Source organism: Petromyzon marinus, chromosome 25 (genome assembly GCF_048934315.1).
Source record: "Petromyzon marinus isolate PM22_M1 ecotype Great Lakes invasive population chromosome 25, UKy_Petmar_22M1.pri1.0, whole genome shotgun sequence".
Lineage (NCBI taxonomy): Eukaryota > Metazoa > Chordata > Hyperoartia > Petromyzontiformes > Petromyzontidae > Petromyzon > Petromyzon marinus.
In genome coordinates this window covers 2,533,455-2,547,846 of record NC_133691.1, presented here as the reverse complement: position 1 = coordinate 2,547,846, position 14,392 = coordinate 2,533,455, and the positions used below count along the sequence as shown (strand labels likewise).

At 44.2% G+C, this 14,392-nt stretch overlaps 1 protein-coding gene across 5 annotated transcripts in view; it reads left to right on the top strand.

Annotated features, from left to right (window-relative positions):
- Window positions 1-14,392, top strand: part of DUS2 (dihydrouridine synthase 2) — a 166,681-nt gene that overhangs the window by 22,482 nt on the left and 129,807 nt on the right. For 2 of the 5 annotated variants that reach the window (XM_032960729.2, XM_076069624.1), the window contains exon 1: window positions 8,492-11,203. The exons of 2 other annotated variants lie outside the window; for them this stretch is intronic. In XM_032960729.2, the coding sequence (XP_032816620.2) occupies window positions 10,830-11,203 (374 nt within the window). In that variant the 5' untranslated portion in view covers window positions 8,492-10,829. Of the gene's footprint in view, window positions 1-8,490; window positions 11,204-14,392 lie in introns of those variants that run through there. One more of the 5 variants, XM_076069623.1, reaches the window with a different exon arrangement.

The window sequence follows — 14,392 nt, the reverse complement described above, 5'->3', positions numbered from 1 at the left end:
CTGAAGTGCAACGAGTGGTGCACCCCTCCCCCCTACTGGACTTCTTGCGGTATTGGATTTCGTTCCCCTGTCAACCGCACCAGTGCCAGACACTACACCGCTCGAGTGATTTGTCATAGGCGAGTGTTCAGATTTTCTGTTGAGTGCGAAAAAGGAGTCTGGTGACTAGCTTCGCACCTGAGTGTCAGGTGAGTGGTGGTAGGTGTCTGATGTGTGGTGTGTGTCGGGAGAGTAGTGAGTGGTGAGTATAGTCGGTGCGTACCAGGCGAGACAGTGCGGAGGACACCCAGATTACATTCACTACTAGCCGGAAATGAAGTACAGTGAAACCTGAATGCAGTTCACGTCGATTACTTTAAGTCACATTGATGCAAGTGGTGGGAGAGCTTATTTGGTATGAGCCTAAAACCTATTCGTGCTTTTATGGTGCTGCTGCCACCTGTGTTATTACTTTTGGACATTTGCAGGAGTGTACTGGTGCGGCATCTCATCAATATTGATGTTTTATTTAACCAATCCTATATTTTTATGCAAATCCCCAAAAAACATGTCATTTAAAACACCTTTGCATATATATTTAAGATTCATGTTTATTTAATCTCACTGCCGTATTCTTAGAATTGTCGATGAAATTAAAATATCAATACTTCAAACAGTAACAGTAAACCTTGAAATGTTTTTTATTGCAACTGCGATTATGCATTTATTGAACTCCCTTCTGCTTGTCAAATTTAACGGGACAGGTGTTGCACATTTAAATGGCACAACTTAAAAAAAGATTGCCTTTAGTAAATTATTAAATTGTGTAACATTCAAATGTGCACGAGCTTCCCCGACCAAAGGCTTATTATCACATGGGAGCTTTGTATTACAGGGTTTCAAAACATTTGTTTTTATATGTTCCATCTAATTTCTTTTACATATTTGCTCTAATTAAATTTTTTTTATTTCCTTAGTTGTGGGCTGATAACAAAAAAAAACCGAGGCTCAATCAAGACAAATTAGCGTGGTGTTGCATTCAAAGCCTTTTATATTTTTTTACAAATTACCAACACAAATCAGCTCAATTATTATTTTTAATAAATATGTTAATATCGCTTATTTTCGACGAGTCCGCCAATGCCCTTTGTTGTGCGTGACGGCTTCCGGGATTTGAATAGGACGTCGAGCATGAGGTGGAGAGAAGGCTCGCCTTTATGACGGGGCATCCGCCGCCGCCGAGATGGGTGGTAATCAAAGCGCTCGGGCCCCGATGGAACAAACGGGGGGCCATGCGCGTTCATTGTTGTGCTTATCGACCCTCGGTTTCCCACGTGGTTTTTCACCCCATTAAAAATATTAACAATGAAACCTCTTCAGGTAAACAGCTGCGAGCTGTGGAACACAGCCAACAAGAGAGTAAAAAATTTTTTTTTACAAAACCTTAACCTAATTCTCATAACAGCATATTGAACAATAGAGCGCTCTCGGTGAGTAGCAGAGACCGGAGCGAGCGGTGCAACAACATTTGTTGTTGTGCCGTACTTCTACGCTCCCAAGTCTGTGTTACCGCATAAAGATATAATATATTCACGTCCGTGGTATTCTAATGCGTAAATTTAATGTTGACGCAGGCGAGCTTTTTGATTCTTTCATCTTGAACAACGGCGTCGGCACCCTTGCCTTGTCTGCGCGTGGCAAAAAGAACAAAAAAGATCCCATCACCGGTGGCGCTGTCATTATTTGCTCTTCATTTAAAGTTTAAAGGTTGCATTGTGACAGAGCAGCAGGCACTTTATAAGCAGTGGCGGCGTATTTTCAGCCGAGCGGCGCGTGTACATTTACCTTTGGTTTTTCAGCGGCATTTTCCAGCTTGGGGTGGGGGGCGGCGGGGGAGGCGGCTAGAGTAGCTTAATGTATGGCGTATTGTTAAGGCAGGGGCACTCGCTGTTCTTCTGATGTCTGCATAAAATGGCCCGGGTGGTTGCGCGACGGCCTGGCTTGACCTGGGACAAAGAACGGAGAGACGGTTAACTGATGCAGTGGCGCGACACGGGGCATTCTGAGAGGGCTGCCAGAGTGCACGCTCGAAGCCACCTTCGCCATTTCGTAGCGCGGTCGCCCGACGCGTCGTGTGTCCCGTTGCCCTCTTTGCTTGCGCTGTCGGATGATGCACTCGGAGGCTCGCGGGAGCATCGAGGGCGGAGCCCTGGAGGGGTGAATGTAAACTGGAGGAACGAAATGAAGCGGCCGATGTGCGTGATGAGATCGGAGCAACAAGTTACCTTGACTGACGTGTAGCACGTTGTCAAAAAGAGACCACATGGGAAACGAATCGGAGTTTAGGATCTTCTGCCAAAAAATACCTCTTTGCTATCAGAGATGTTCTACCCCCTCATGGCTGTTCAATGTACCACCAGCCTATGATTCCACAAACCTTATCTGGTGTCGAGGCTGACTTTATAGACAACACTAATTTATTGGCAATTTTTTTTATTTTTGTGATTTTCTCTCTCCCCCTTTTCATCGCACTATCAGCGTCATATCACGCGTCAGAGGATCCATTCTGTTCTCTCGCAGGACAGTGCGACCCCCGTCAAGTTAGCGACCCACAGAAACGGATATTATAGAGCTGCCGCCGAGGTTTCTTCACGTGACCTCTGCTCCACACTTCCCACCCACTCTGCATGCGCTGTTCGTGTTGGATGCACGTCTGGATTCGAACTTGGGATCTCAGCAGTGCCGGCACAGCACTCTGACCTCTGAGCTGCCCGGCCACTTCACCTAGTGCTATTGTAGGGCATTCTGGGTAATACATAGGTGACATTTTGTTTCTGTATTTCCACTGAAAGGTACATTTTATTTAGATCTAATGTACTTCCAGACCTATTTTACCCAGCAGCGTTTGTTTAAGCATGCAAAACCTGTGGACTGTAAATTGTATATCGGTGAAGATGTATGGAGCTTGCATGCGGAGAAACTACATACCAACAACCGCCGTTTGTCCCATGCTCGGTGCACTTTGGGGCCACGTGAAGTGTCGAAGCCCTGCTGGCAGGAGGAGGTCACGGAACAAACCCCCAGGTGCCATGGATTTACCGAGATGACTGACATACACGCACAGTCACCAATGCTGTGCATTTGACTAAATTAAAATACATGTGTGCTCCTGTACCTCTTCTGCCATGATTTATCCACTGCTGAACGAAGGGCTTCTCAAGCCGTCACCGTATTTCACGTCCCTGCAATACAACAATCCGTGCAGCGCCTTTGCACACAAGCCGTTTTTCATTGTTTCATCTCCATGGTGGCCCTCTTTCAGGGATGTGCTCTCCATTCACTGGCATTCCATCTTTAATCTCGACCGGCACCCATCATCCTTTCCAGTGACGTTTCTCATCCAAGGTTACTCGACAAATGGTGACACTAATCTAAGCTATATAACCACTTCACAGTGCTCACTTATCCTTGGGGTTTCACTTGGGTTCTGCCACACGCGGGTAATTGAGGGTTTTAAGTTAAGTAAATTGATACATTGGACCGATAGTGGTGGTTTTGAGTGTGCGAGACGGCGGATATAAAAAGGGCTGTCTGGTACATCGTGGTGGAGTGTGGCTCAAGGCCTGATGAGGGCAATTACACACGGGTACACAGGCCTGCCGATCAATAGCAAGTCAACTGAGAAACGATAACCTTTTCACGTACCGAATCCGTGAATGCGGGATTACAATTCATTAAATCACCCGTTGCCCTGCCGTGAATTGATAAATGAACCCTTCCCACCAGCGAAGCAACCCAAAGGCTCTGTGCTCGTTGCCTTGCGAACTGATGACTCCTAAGTTTGCAAACTCGCTGGACGGATTGCTGATCGCAGCGCAAGAGACTGGAGGCAGCTTTGTTTCCTTGGGTGCAAATAATTGATCCAGTTGCGGATGCAGAATGATGACTGATACCTTTACCTGTGCATCAGTGGTCACATACAATGCGTATTCGTCTAATATATTTTTCGAGATTTGCTTTAAATTAATGTTTACAATATACGGTCTATTCATGCCAGAAGGATGTTGCCATGTATCGCCAGCTCGCAGTTTGGGAAAGTTTTCACTGGTATAAAACATCATTAAGCGTGGAATGATTCAGGGTTGCAATTCAATGCAATATACATATTTTTCTGTCACTCTCATCTGTCGTGTTGATTTCTCTGTGAGTCTTCATGTAACGTAATTTTATCATTTGTGTAAATTGGAGTCGATGCTTGCAATATACGATGCCGTGCATATATCGCAAGTGTAAGGATCAGTTTGGTCGACGATGATACTCGGTTCTTGATTGAGCGTCCGTAAAATCTCAGCGCTTTACACGCGGTGAGCCAACTTGCGTCTCATCTCATCTCAAAACATTGAAAGGGCATCCCCTGGTGGCACGAGGCAGCTCGGCGCCTGACCGGAAATCTGGATTTAGTCTACCATATTATTTGGGTTTTTCGGTAAAGGCACGTAGATAGGTTCAAAGAAAATCACAAAAAACTACACGACGTTTCGATCGCGACACAAGCGGTCGTCGTCAGGAGGAAAAAAGAGGAGTCCACCGGTAGGGGACGATGATTGCTACGTGTCATCCCATTCGAGCAATATGCAGGTATATATTTTTGAAACATTTTCAAATTTGAAACCTGACGCCAGCTCACGATGGCCTACTGTTGCGAATGACGTAACAGGATCTTTAACGTCCACTGCGAGTAAAGCAGACGGTCCGTGTTACCCTTATTACACCCTGAAAAATAATACTTTTTCAGTTGTACGTGCAATGAGGGAGGGCCATTGCACAAAACGTCACCTATTACGTAGCATTTTCATGCCAGAGCGTTATTGATGATTGCATTGAGTTCTAACTTCGTATCCACACTTTGCGGTCTTCTGTTTGCTGGATCGTTTAAATTTTTTTTTAGCTTCAATAAATGTCCCTTTATGTTACGTGTGTTATATGTATGCACATCGCAGCAGCGTCATATTATTGGCGTTCAGAAATAAAACCCAGCGCTTTGTTTGCATTATTGGGCAATTACAGCATTGTGCCTTTTTCAATAACGCATGGTAATGGGGCCTTATGCAACGTTGTAAATTAAACGGCGCTCATTCTTTTGCAGAAATAGCCACACTAGGTTGTCCGTGGGTGTTTTTTGAAAAGTTTACCGAATTGATGTGAGTGCTGTTTTTTCATCCCTTTCTTGTGATTGCTCTCAGGGTTGAAATGGTGAGGAGCTTTTCAGCTGGTCGGTGAATAGCGGGGTAAAACGAGCAGCCAAGAAAACAAATTGCGCTTTTCCCAAAATGTGACTTTTTTCCGCATTGCATTGTTGTCACGTTGACGGGAGACTTAGTTTAGTGTTCCTTTTTTATTTTCTAAACTTAAAAAAAATATGTTTGTTTATATTTTGTTCCTCCTTAATAACGTTTAGTAGTTAGTTTACAGTCACAGAGACTGTCACTTGTGGTCCATTCTTGGCTGTGCAGTTCTTGCACGAATTCACTTAAAATTTTACGCCCAGCAATGTATCCGCTATGGTGGGTTGCACGGCTGATGCATTCAACTTTAGTAATTTCGTAAAACATTTCTTATCCATGGCGCACCACGGGAAGGGGAGTAGAGTCAACGGATGTAATGCATGGAAAAAGAAAAAAAAGGAACGGGTAGGGGAAGGGATGCCGAGAAGGAAGTCTCCAAGATGGACAAAGAGGGTGCAGCTCAAGATGAGCAGCAGGAAGAAGTATCGATCACTGGCCAGGAAGGGGCGGGTGGGAGAAGGAAAAACCGGGCCAAGGTGTCGTGGATGAGACGGTGATCAGAATGGGACGGAAGAGCACGAGAGAGAAGGAAGGAGCCAGTAAAAGTGAGCTGCACGGAGCAATGTCTGTTTTCAGATGGAAAGGGCTTCAGATAAGTCATGTTATTTACGGGAGGCTTGACCTCATTTAGATACAGTATATAGATGGATGATAATCATGGCAATATGTGGGTGGGGGAGACTTAAGTGTTTGATGTTATGCTTTTAAAATGTTAATTATTTTAGGCACTAGTTAAAATATATAAAGTATGTATTGATAAGAAATGTGACAATATGGAACACTTATCTGGAAATTAAGCAATGAGGCATGGCACAAAATAATTATTCGCGTCATCGTGGAGAGCACAAGCCAGGGAATAAACAAGCAGACAACAGTCAATTTTACATGGTCTCATTTATTGTATTTTACACAACAGTGCGGATACATGTTTTGTGTTATGCATCGTACAATCTTGCTTGGAGCTGGGATTCATGTCTTGAAAGATAGGGTCCTTGTCTATCGTGTGGGGGGGAGCAGATCACCAAAGTCGGGACGGGTCGGTCTGACTGCCGATGGGACACCGTGTGTCGAGGCCGGTCAAGAGTGTGCCTGTCTTGAACCAATTCTGCTGAAGCTATGCATGGCGGTGGTGGTTCATGCCTGTAATCCAGCACTTGGGAGGCAATGGATCACGCATGTTGTGAAATGCCCTTTGCGGTGCCATACCCTGGCTCACCAGTAGAAGGCAGTACAGCAAAATGTGGACTCTCATCTGTTCCATCTGTTTTGGATGCAGTCTTGCCTTGCTTGCGCGTTTGGGTTTTCTCCGGGCACTGCGGTTTCCTCCCACATGTGAACACTGCTTTTCAAACTTGTCTCTGGTTCCTCGTGCCTCCGAGTCATCCTCGCTCTTCGAGAGAGAGCGAATGCTGCACTGCGCGTTACCAGTTTAAGTTATATATGCACACAAGAAGGCCTTGTGGTTGATGGGAAGTGTAAAGAGTGATTTTTTTATGCGCAGGGACAGATGAGAGGGAGATGTATCGTCTGCATGCTTTTTCTAAGAAGCATGAATAGAGATGTGGATGCTTGGAATTGGACTGGATTCAATTCGTCATATTGGATATACAGAGGAGTAAGTGGGCTTGGGCCGGATGCCAGAAGGGACCGTGACGGGTGATTGAGACCGTTCCCGGCACAGCTGGAGCTATGAGATCAGCTGGTGTGCAGACACTCCATGGGCCGTTGCATTGCCTGACCAGGGGGGATGACAGTGCTTTAGTGGCAGCCTTCATCCACCACTGGATAGATCATGGTATTGTGCATTTGTGATTACGTGATTTTAAGATTTGCGGGTTTTTTAACCTGCTTACTATTGTGGATAATGATGATGGTATTTTATATCGGTAATTCTATTGAAATAGGTTTATCCTTGCGAAGGCACACATCATGACTTCGGGCATTACGTTACCAAAGATTTTATTATGTTTGCTGTCGTAATTATATTTGAAAACGATATTTATGTGCCAGATACCTACACTTCATTATACAGTATAATCATTCGGAACGTTGTGCATGAGTATAAATCAACACTTGCCCTCAACTGAATTGATGGATGCAGTAGGGATGATTTTTTGGGAAACTTTTCATCAGTCTTTCCACAAAAATGTTTTTACTCCCGATTCGATTCACCCACACACTCCCATGGCCTAACAAAGGCCCCGCCACGGGGCCACACAGCTACAGACAGCAGCGGTGGAACAGTTGAATTTTCGCAAAGGGGTTTTGAATTTTGAAATCTTTGGTCAACTGAATCTACTGAGGTTGCTGCAGGATGCGTGGAGAAGATGCCTAAGTGGGCCTGACGCTGCCCGCATGCACAATAGAAAAATGATGCAGAATCTTTTGAAATTGATCTAAAATTGCAGCTTAAGCATATGCTGTCGAAAATGTTGATGCCGTTTATCACGAGGTGGAAATCAATTTACAATGAGAGATTCAAAAACGTTCTTACAGATAAATTGAACTCTTTAGAATATTACTACTTCAGCACACGGATTTTGTTTGCCGAAATGAAGCCGCAGAATAATTTGTTTGCTCCTGTACCGTTCACGCCGCCGTGTGCGTTGTAGTTTCTCGAAATGTTTTGTCCCGACGGCGTTGCTTGTTGCCGCCGCCGCCGCGGTGACTTTGTTCCCCTTGCGCGAGCGAAGCTTTGTCCTCGCGATGTGAAGAATGGAACAGGTGAGCGCTAATGGGGTTACGCGACACACACGCGCGTGTGTGTGCACACGCGCGCGCAAGCCAGAACACATTGTGTACGGTCTCGGCTTAAAGAAAAGAAAAAAAATCTAATCGGCAGACGCTGCTGTTTGTCTCTTTCTGAGTGAGTGGCACAATCCGCTACCGACCATCAGTTTAATGATACCCAGACACAACCGAGCGGCATTACTGTGAAGGATGGTGATTTTTTTCGATTTGAAGCTTTCGAGACTGCAGGGATTCATCTCCTGGGTTCTTTCGGTAAAGTCACGTGGAATGGAGATAAAATAATAATGACAATAAAATTCTCACGATGTTTCGGCCACAACACAAGTAGCCTTCCTCAGGTGAAGAAACAGGACTGTCCGGAAGACAGCGCTTGAGTGTCTTCCGGACAGTTCTGTTTCTTCACCTGAGGAAGGCTACTTGTGTTGTGGCCGAAACGTCGTGAGAATTTTATTCTGTTATTATTTTTATTATTTTATCTCCATCCTACGTGACTTTACCGAAAGAACCCAGAAGATGGTGATTTTGATATGCAAAGAATAAGTGAAAAAAATACTCGGTATCCATGAGCGTACAATACGCATGCACTTACAAATAAGTGACTTTTTTTTTAACCTGCGGTGACGAATGCAACCGGAATGAATGCCACATTAAAAAAAATTTTACGAGCCCAAATGAGTTTAACGTCGGAGGGCATCCAGAAACGTGGGATTTGTTCTGACACTTCCTGTGCACATTGCCATTTGTGTTTTCGAGTGCCCCCAGCGAGCGAGCATGCGGCTCCAAACCCGTCATGCGTCGCTCCACAGCACGAGTGGAGATGGACCCGCTTGTTGAGTGGCGTCTTCTCTTTCCCCTGCTCACTCACAGGAGAGGACCGTCTCTCTTATTTGTTTTGTGTTCTTGTTTTGTTGTTGTTGTTGTGGGTCTGCATCTGTGTGTGTGGGTGCACAGTTACATTAACACGAGCGCAAGCGTAATTATGCTTCATCAGTATTTGAGGTTTTTAATACTACATAACGAAGCGATTTTAAATTGTATAACTTTTTTTGGGATTAATATATGTCGTTTCTCAACTGCAGTCCCCGTGGTCTACCCATGCTTTCTGTACGTGCCGTGAGCAATTTTTTTATTTGAATGTGAAGAACAAATTGGTCATCACGAAATGGTGGACTGTTGAGGTCTGGAATTAAGAAACGCTATACTCTACAGCTCGATCGGTGGAGGAATGGGTTAGCGTGCTGCACTATAAATCCGTTAACCTATGTTTGACTCACGCCCACGGTTAACTAAGATTTAGTTTAACACGTAGGCGAACTAACATTGTTGACCGGTGGTATCTGAACCTATCCTGCCCGGCACCCTTCACCTATACATACTGACCAGTATGGTGAAGTATGGTCATGCGACCGTCCATGGTCGCCACAGTTTGGAGAGGACTTAATTCTCCAGTGGATTAACAAGGCGCTGTAAGTTATCATTTTTATGGATTAGAAAATCTTTTAATACGAGCGAAACTATGAAGATACAGTTGGAGAGGGCATGACCAACCCTCCCTTCATTCACTTCCTTTCAGATGTGTTTCTTAATGCACCTCTTATCCACAGACTGCTTTGAACTTGAGATGTAGACAAACTCACTGTAGCCCCAAAGCATTGTGGGGCTGCCAAAATGTTTCAACTTTCTCTTCTGCTTTCCTTTCATTGCCTTCTCTCGCAACACAGCCGCATCCACTGAGGGTTTTTTTTTCAATTCCACGCATAAACAAAGTGCGACAGATGATGCTTCTTAATGTGCGGTCGAGTTATTTGAGGTGGGTTCTACAAACTATGAATGCAGTCCCCCCCCGCTCCTCACGCTGCTTTTACTATTCGCTTGTTTCTTTGGACACATCTACACGATGGAATTCCAAACAAAAGTACAAAACACGATGAAAATGATAAATCCTTCATTGTGTTTAAAATGTAATACATTTCGAGCTGAAGTGTATTTGGTTTAAGCCGAAGTAAGCGACATTTGATGGATTTCTTTAAAGTCGCTCGGTCATAGTCGGGAGGTCATTGTAAGAACACAGTCCACGATGACAATGCCCACGATCCTCTGTTTTCCTCTTTCTTTAAAATGAACACGGCCCCTATCTGTGCGGCGCCCTCGCGATGTGGTCGCATTTGGAAACCTGTCATCATCAGCAGCCATGAACTTTCCACTGTTGGATGAAGGAATCCCAAAGCCCTCGCCATCTCTAACGGTCCCGCAATGTAAATCACTCGATATAAATCCAAAATTGCATTGCGTATCCTTCGTCTGCCGTGCGGGACGTGCAGGCTTATGTTGCAGCGTTGCCGTGCGGGACGTGCAGGCTTATGTTGCAGCGTTGCCGTGCGGGACGTGCAGGCTTATGTTGCAGCGTTGCCGTGTGGGACGTGCAGGCTTATGTTGCAGCGTTGCCGTGCGGGACGTGCAGGCTTATGTTGCAGCGTTGCCGTGCGGGACGTGCAGGCTTATGTTGCCGTGCGCTGCGTCTGACCAGGGGGTTCTCAATTTCGTCCGGCACAGAATCAACGCCTCTGTTGCGGCAGCGCAGCGAACGCGCGACTCCGCCGAGGGCTGCGAGTCATTGCCGGGGGTTAGTGGTGGGGGGGGGGAGGTGCATCGCTTCCATTTCCATTTGGCATCTCTTTACGAAAATACAAATAATCCCCGTACGAGACAAACCTTCTCCCAGGGGAGGCCACGACAGCCGGGGGACACTGCTGGATGCGGCGCGGATGCCGAGCGTTGCCGTTGTGCGGCCGCAGGAATCACGCCAATGGGGATGCATCCGCAAGGATTCCCAATAACGGCGCTCTCGCTGCCGGGCCCGATTGCTGCCGTGGCGCCCAGCGCAATCTGTCCTATTTGTCCAGGTGCCAGACGGCGCTTTCAAAATTGATCACGCTCCAGCCCTTCCTCCGGAGCTGCTCTCCACGGGGAATGCCGTCGTGCATTTTGGTGCTTTTTTTGTTCATCTCTTTTTCTTTCCCCCCCCCCCCGTTCCCCACACGATTGTGTGTCCAGCGCATGGCGTGTTGTGCCGTGCCCGGGCGGTTCGCCTTAATTTTACCGATTCACCCGGCGAAGATAGCAACGGGGTATTACCGCGCGCACACACACACGCGCACACACTCGCGCACATGTCATCACGGTTGCTGAGCACAGGCACCGATTACACCATTGAAGGTCGAGTAGATGAGAGTTGATGCATTTCTTGATTTGAGCGAGGTTGCAAGAATTTTAGAGAAGGAGCAATGGGACGGAGATGCGTGTTGAACATGTTGATGATTTAGTTGGCGTTAATTTCCTTAGGTTGGTTATAAAGACCCATTCGTTTCTAGAAAATCTTAGGCTATTTTGTACGTAACCTTTTGCAAACCAAATTGTGATTGTTACTTTTAATTTGGGTTAAATTGCGTAACTATGAGAGCCAAACGGTGTCGTGCACTCTCCTCCGCCAAAAATGTTCTCTGGTCTAACACTGATGAGACAAGGCGATGAAGAAGGCTGTCTCTGGTGTAGGCCAATCAGTTTCAAAGACGATGCCATCTATTATCAAGAGCATGTTTGTTTGCATGGATTGTCACAGGTACTGTGTGGGCATTGCAGGCTTGATGTCTTGCAATAGGTTTCCAATCAGTTTAGCATGTAGCTTTTCGCGACCAATATTATCTATTCGGTGTTTGAACATCTTAACACCTTATTCTTGGTTCTTTCGGTAAAGTCGCGTAGAAGGGAAATAATAAAATAATACGGATAAAACAATAAAATTATCACCACGTTTCGATTGCAACGCAAGCAATCATCAATCGAAACGTCGTGAGAATTTTATTGTTTTATCTGTATTATTTTATTATTTCCCTTCTACGTGACTTTACCGAAAGAACCAAGAATATGAATCCCTGCAGTCACGAAAGCTTTAAATCGAAAAAAAATCTTAACACCTGTTTTATTGCCAGAAAGGCTAAAGCCTATTCTTACTTTTTTTGTATCAATGTTAACAGAATGCTGCCAATTGACGTCGCTGTCGGCGAACGGGGGTCTGTTGAGAGACAATGCACGTACTGGATGCGAGGTTTCGCTGGAAATTGCATTCAGCCTCATCAGGCCACCACCTGAGCCTGCTTGGCAAGGCCTCAAAGTCGGCGTGGTGACGTCAGCAGTCCCCGCCAAGCAGGGCGAACAGAAGTTAATAATAATACTACTACTCATATTCTATAGCGCGTCATTCATGCTAATGGCGTGCCATAACGCTGTACATTCATTATATATCGGGACCAAATCCCAGATACAGCAGCTGAAACCCCTACTACTGCCAGCCTGAATAGAAAATGAAGAAACAAAGTAAGAAATGGCACCAAAACCAAAAGCACAACAAAGAAGTTAGGTCACATCCCAATCTTCATGCTATAATATGGAGTAATCGATTTATCTCATGATTAGGTAGTATGCTGTTAACCACCATAATGTTATGTTGTCAAGTTTATGAATAATGCTAAGAGATATTTTCTAGGTGCTATATATATACACGCATATATAAAATGAGGTCATCATTGGTTCAGCCAACCAGGTGAGCCAGAGGTCAATGTGATAAAATGAAAATTTAATTTGAAACATCAATTATGTCACAATTGATTAGTGTGCTATTAAACACGCGAATGTTCTTATGCTGTTAAGGTTATTAACGTCAGAATGGTTATATTAATGTTGTCGAAAGCCGTATATAATCTCACAGGTTAAATTTAATATTATACTTATTTCTTACCAATTTGTTTTCAAGCCTCAATCAAATGATTAGTCTCAGGCTCATGCTTTTAATATTTAGAACATATTTTTGAATGTCACTGTAAATAGCGTATTTCTTTGACATATTACTCCAATGTTTTGTATTCAAAACAGGCATCGTGGAATTTTATTTTCACTTGTCTTTTCTATAATTTTATTGATAGCTTGTGTGTGCTCAATGGTAGAAACATATTGAATATATCCAGCCTTCCACTGTGGTTGTTGGCTGGTCGCCACGTTGTCTGTTATTTTGCACTCTGTGGCCCTTTGTGTACAATTGAAATACTTTTATGAGGCTGGCAGCTCTTAAAATGCTTCTTCAGAAACAAAGTTTTCCTTTTCACACAGAATAATGATTGAGGCATTATTAATTTACGGGTGAACGTTGTAAGTTGGGCAGCTAACTTTGATCTGACAGCTGTTGCTGTTTCTCTGGTGATGTCCACAGTTATTCCACATGGTTCCCGGTCATGCCCTCATTGCAAGATGAAACAATAAGAATGGGCTTTACCCTTTCCGGCAATAAAACGGGAGGTTTTCAGATGTTCAAACAGCGAACTTTTTGCGAGGGATCAAGTCTGCATTAACCACACACATTTGTGGCAAAACATGTAAACAAACATGCTCCGATAATAGAAACTGATTGGCCTACACCAGAGACACAGCCTTATTGATGGCCTTGTCTCACCAGTGTTAGACGAGAGAATTTTAAAAGGCGACAGTACAATTTAATACAAGTATCAATAACCAGCGTGAAGTGTAGTGGTTACTTCTTTAAGTTTCACATCCAGAATCCACTCCTTGGCCTGGAAAAAAATAATTACCGTGGTTTATGCAACATTTTTTGTGCTATGGAGTTGTGCAAAACATCGTTATTGTGTTGTTTGCTACTTTTTATTTTCTTCATCAAGGTATAGTTATTTTGCAATCAAAATAATAATATAATGACGAGTTTTTATACAGTAGTGTCATGCATGCAACTGAATCGCAGAGGTGCGTTATATAGATTAAGTTGTTTTTAACTAATTGATGGGTAATTATAAACACCTGGGTAGTAAGTGTTATTTAGTCATTGCTTATGCCTCAAAAGTATAGAAAATGGCTATTATTCCCCACAAACTTTGCTTTTGTGACCAGGACAGTGATATTTTGAAATTTACTTATTTTCAATGAGAAAATGGGCGAATTTGTGTCGTTTCGTTCACAAAAAAGTCATAAAAAACAACATTGATCAAAATTAGCATGTATTTATACTAAAGTAATACAAAAAATACTATAAAACATTTAGAAGTGAGTAGTTTTTCAAGATTCATGATTATACTGTAAATCGCTTTCACGAATCAGCGCTCAAATGTAGTCTTCCATCATGTTCTCGTTATACTGCCCTTGGTAGCGGCGTTCAAAGTCCAGTATATCCTGGTGGAAGTGATCGCCTTGCTCCTCCGAGTATGCTCCCATGTTCTTGAATTTATCAAGATAAACATCAAGGATATGGACTTTGA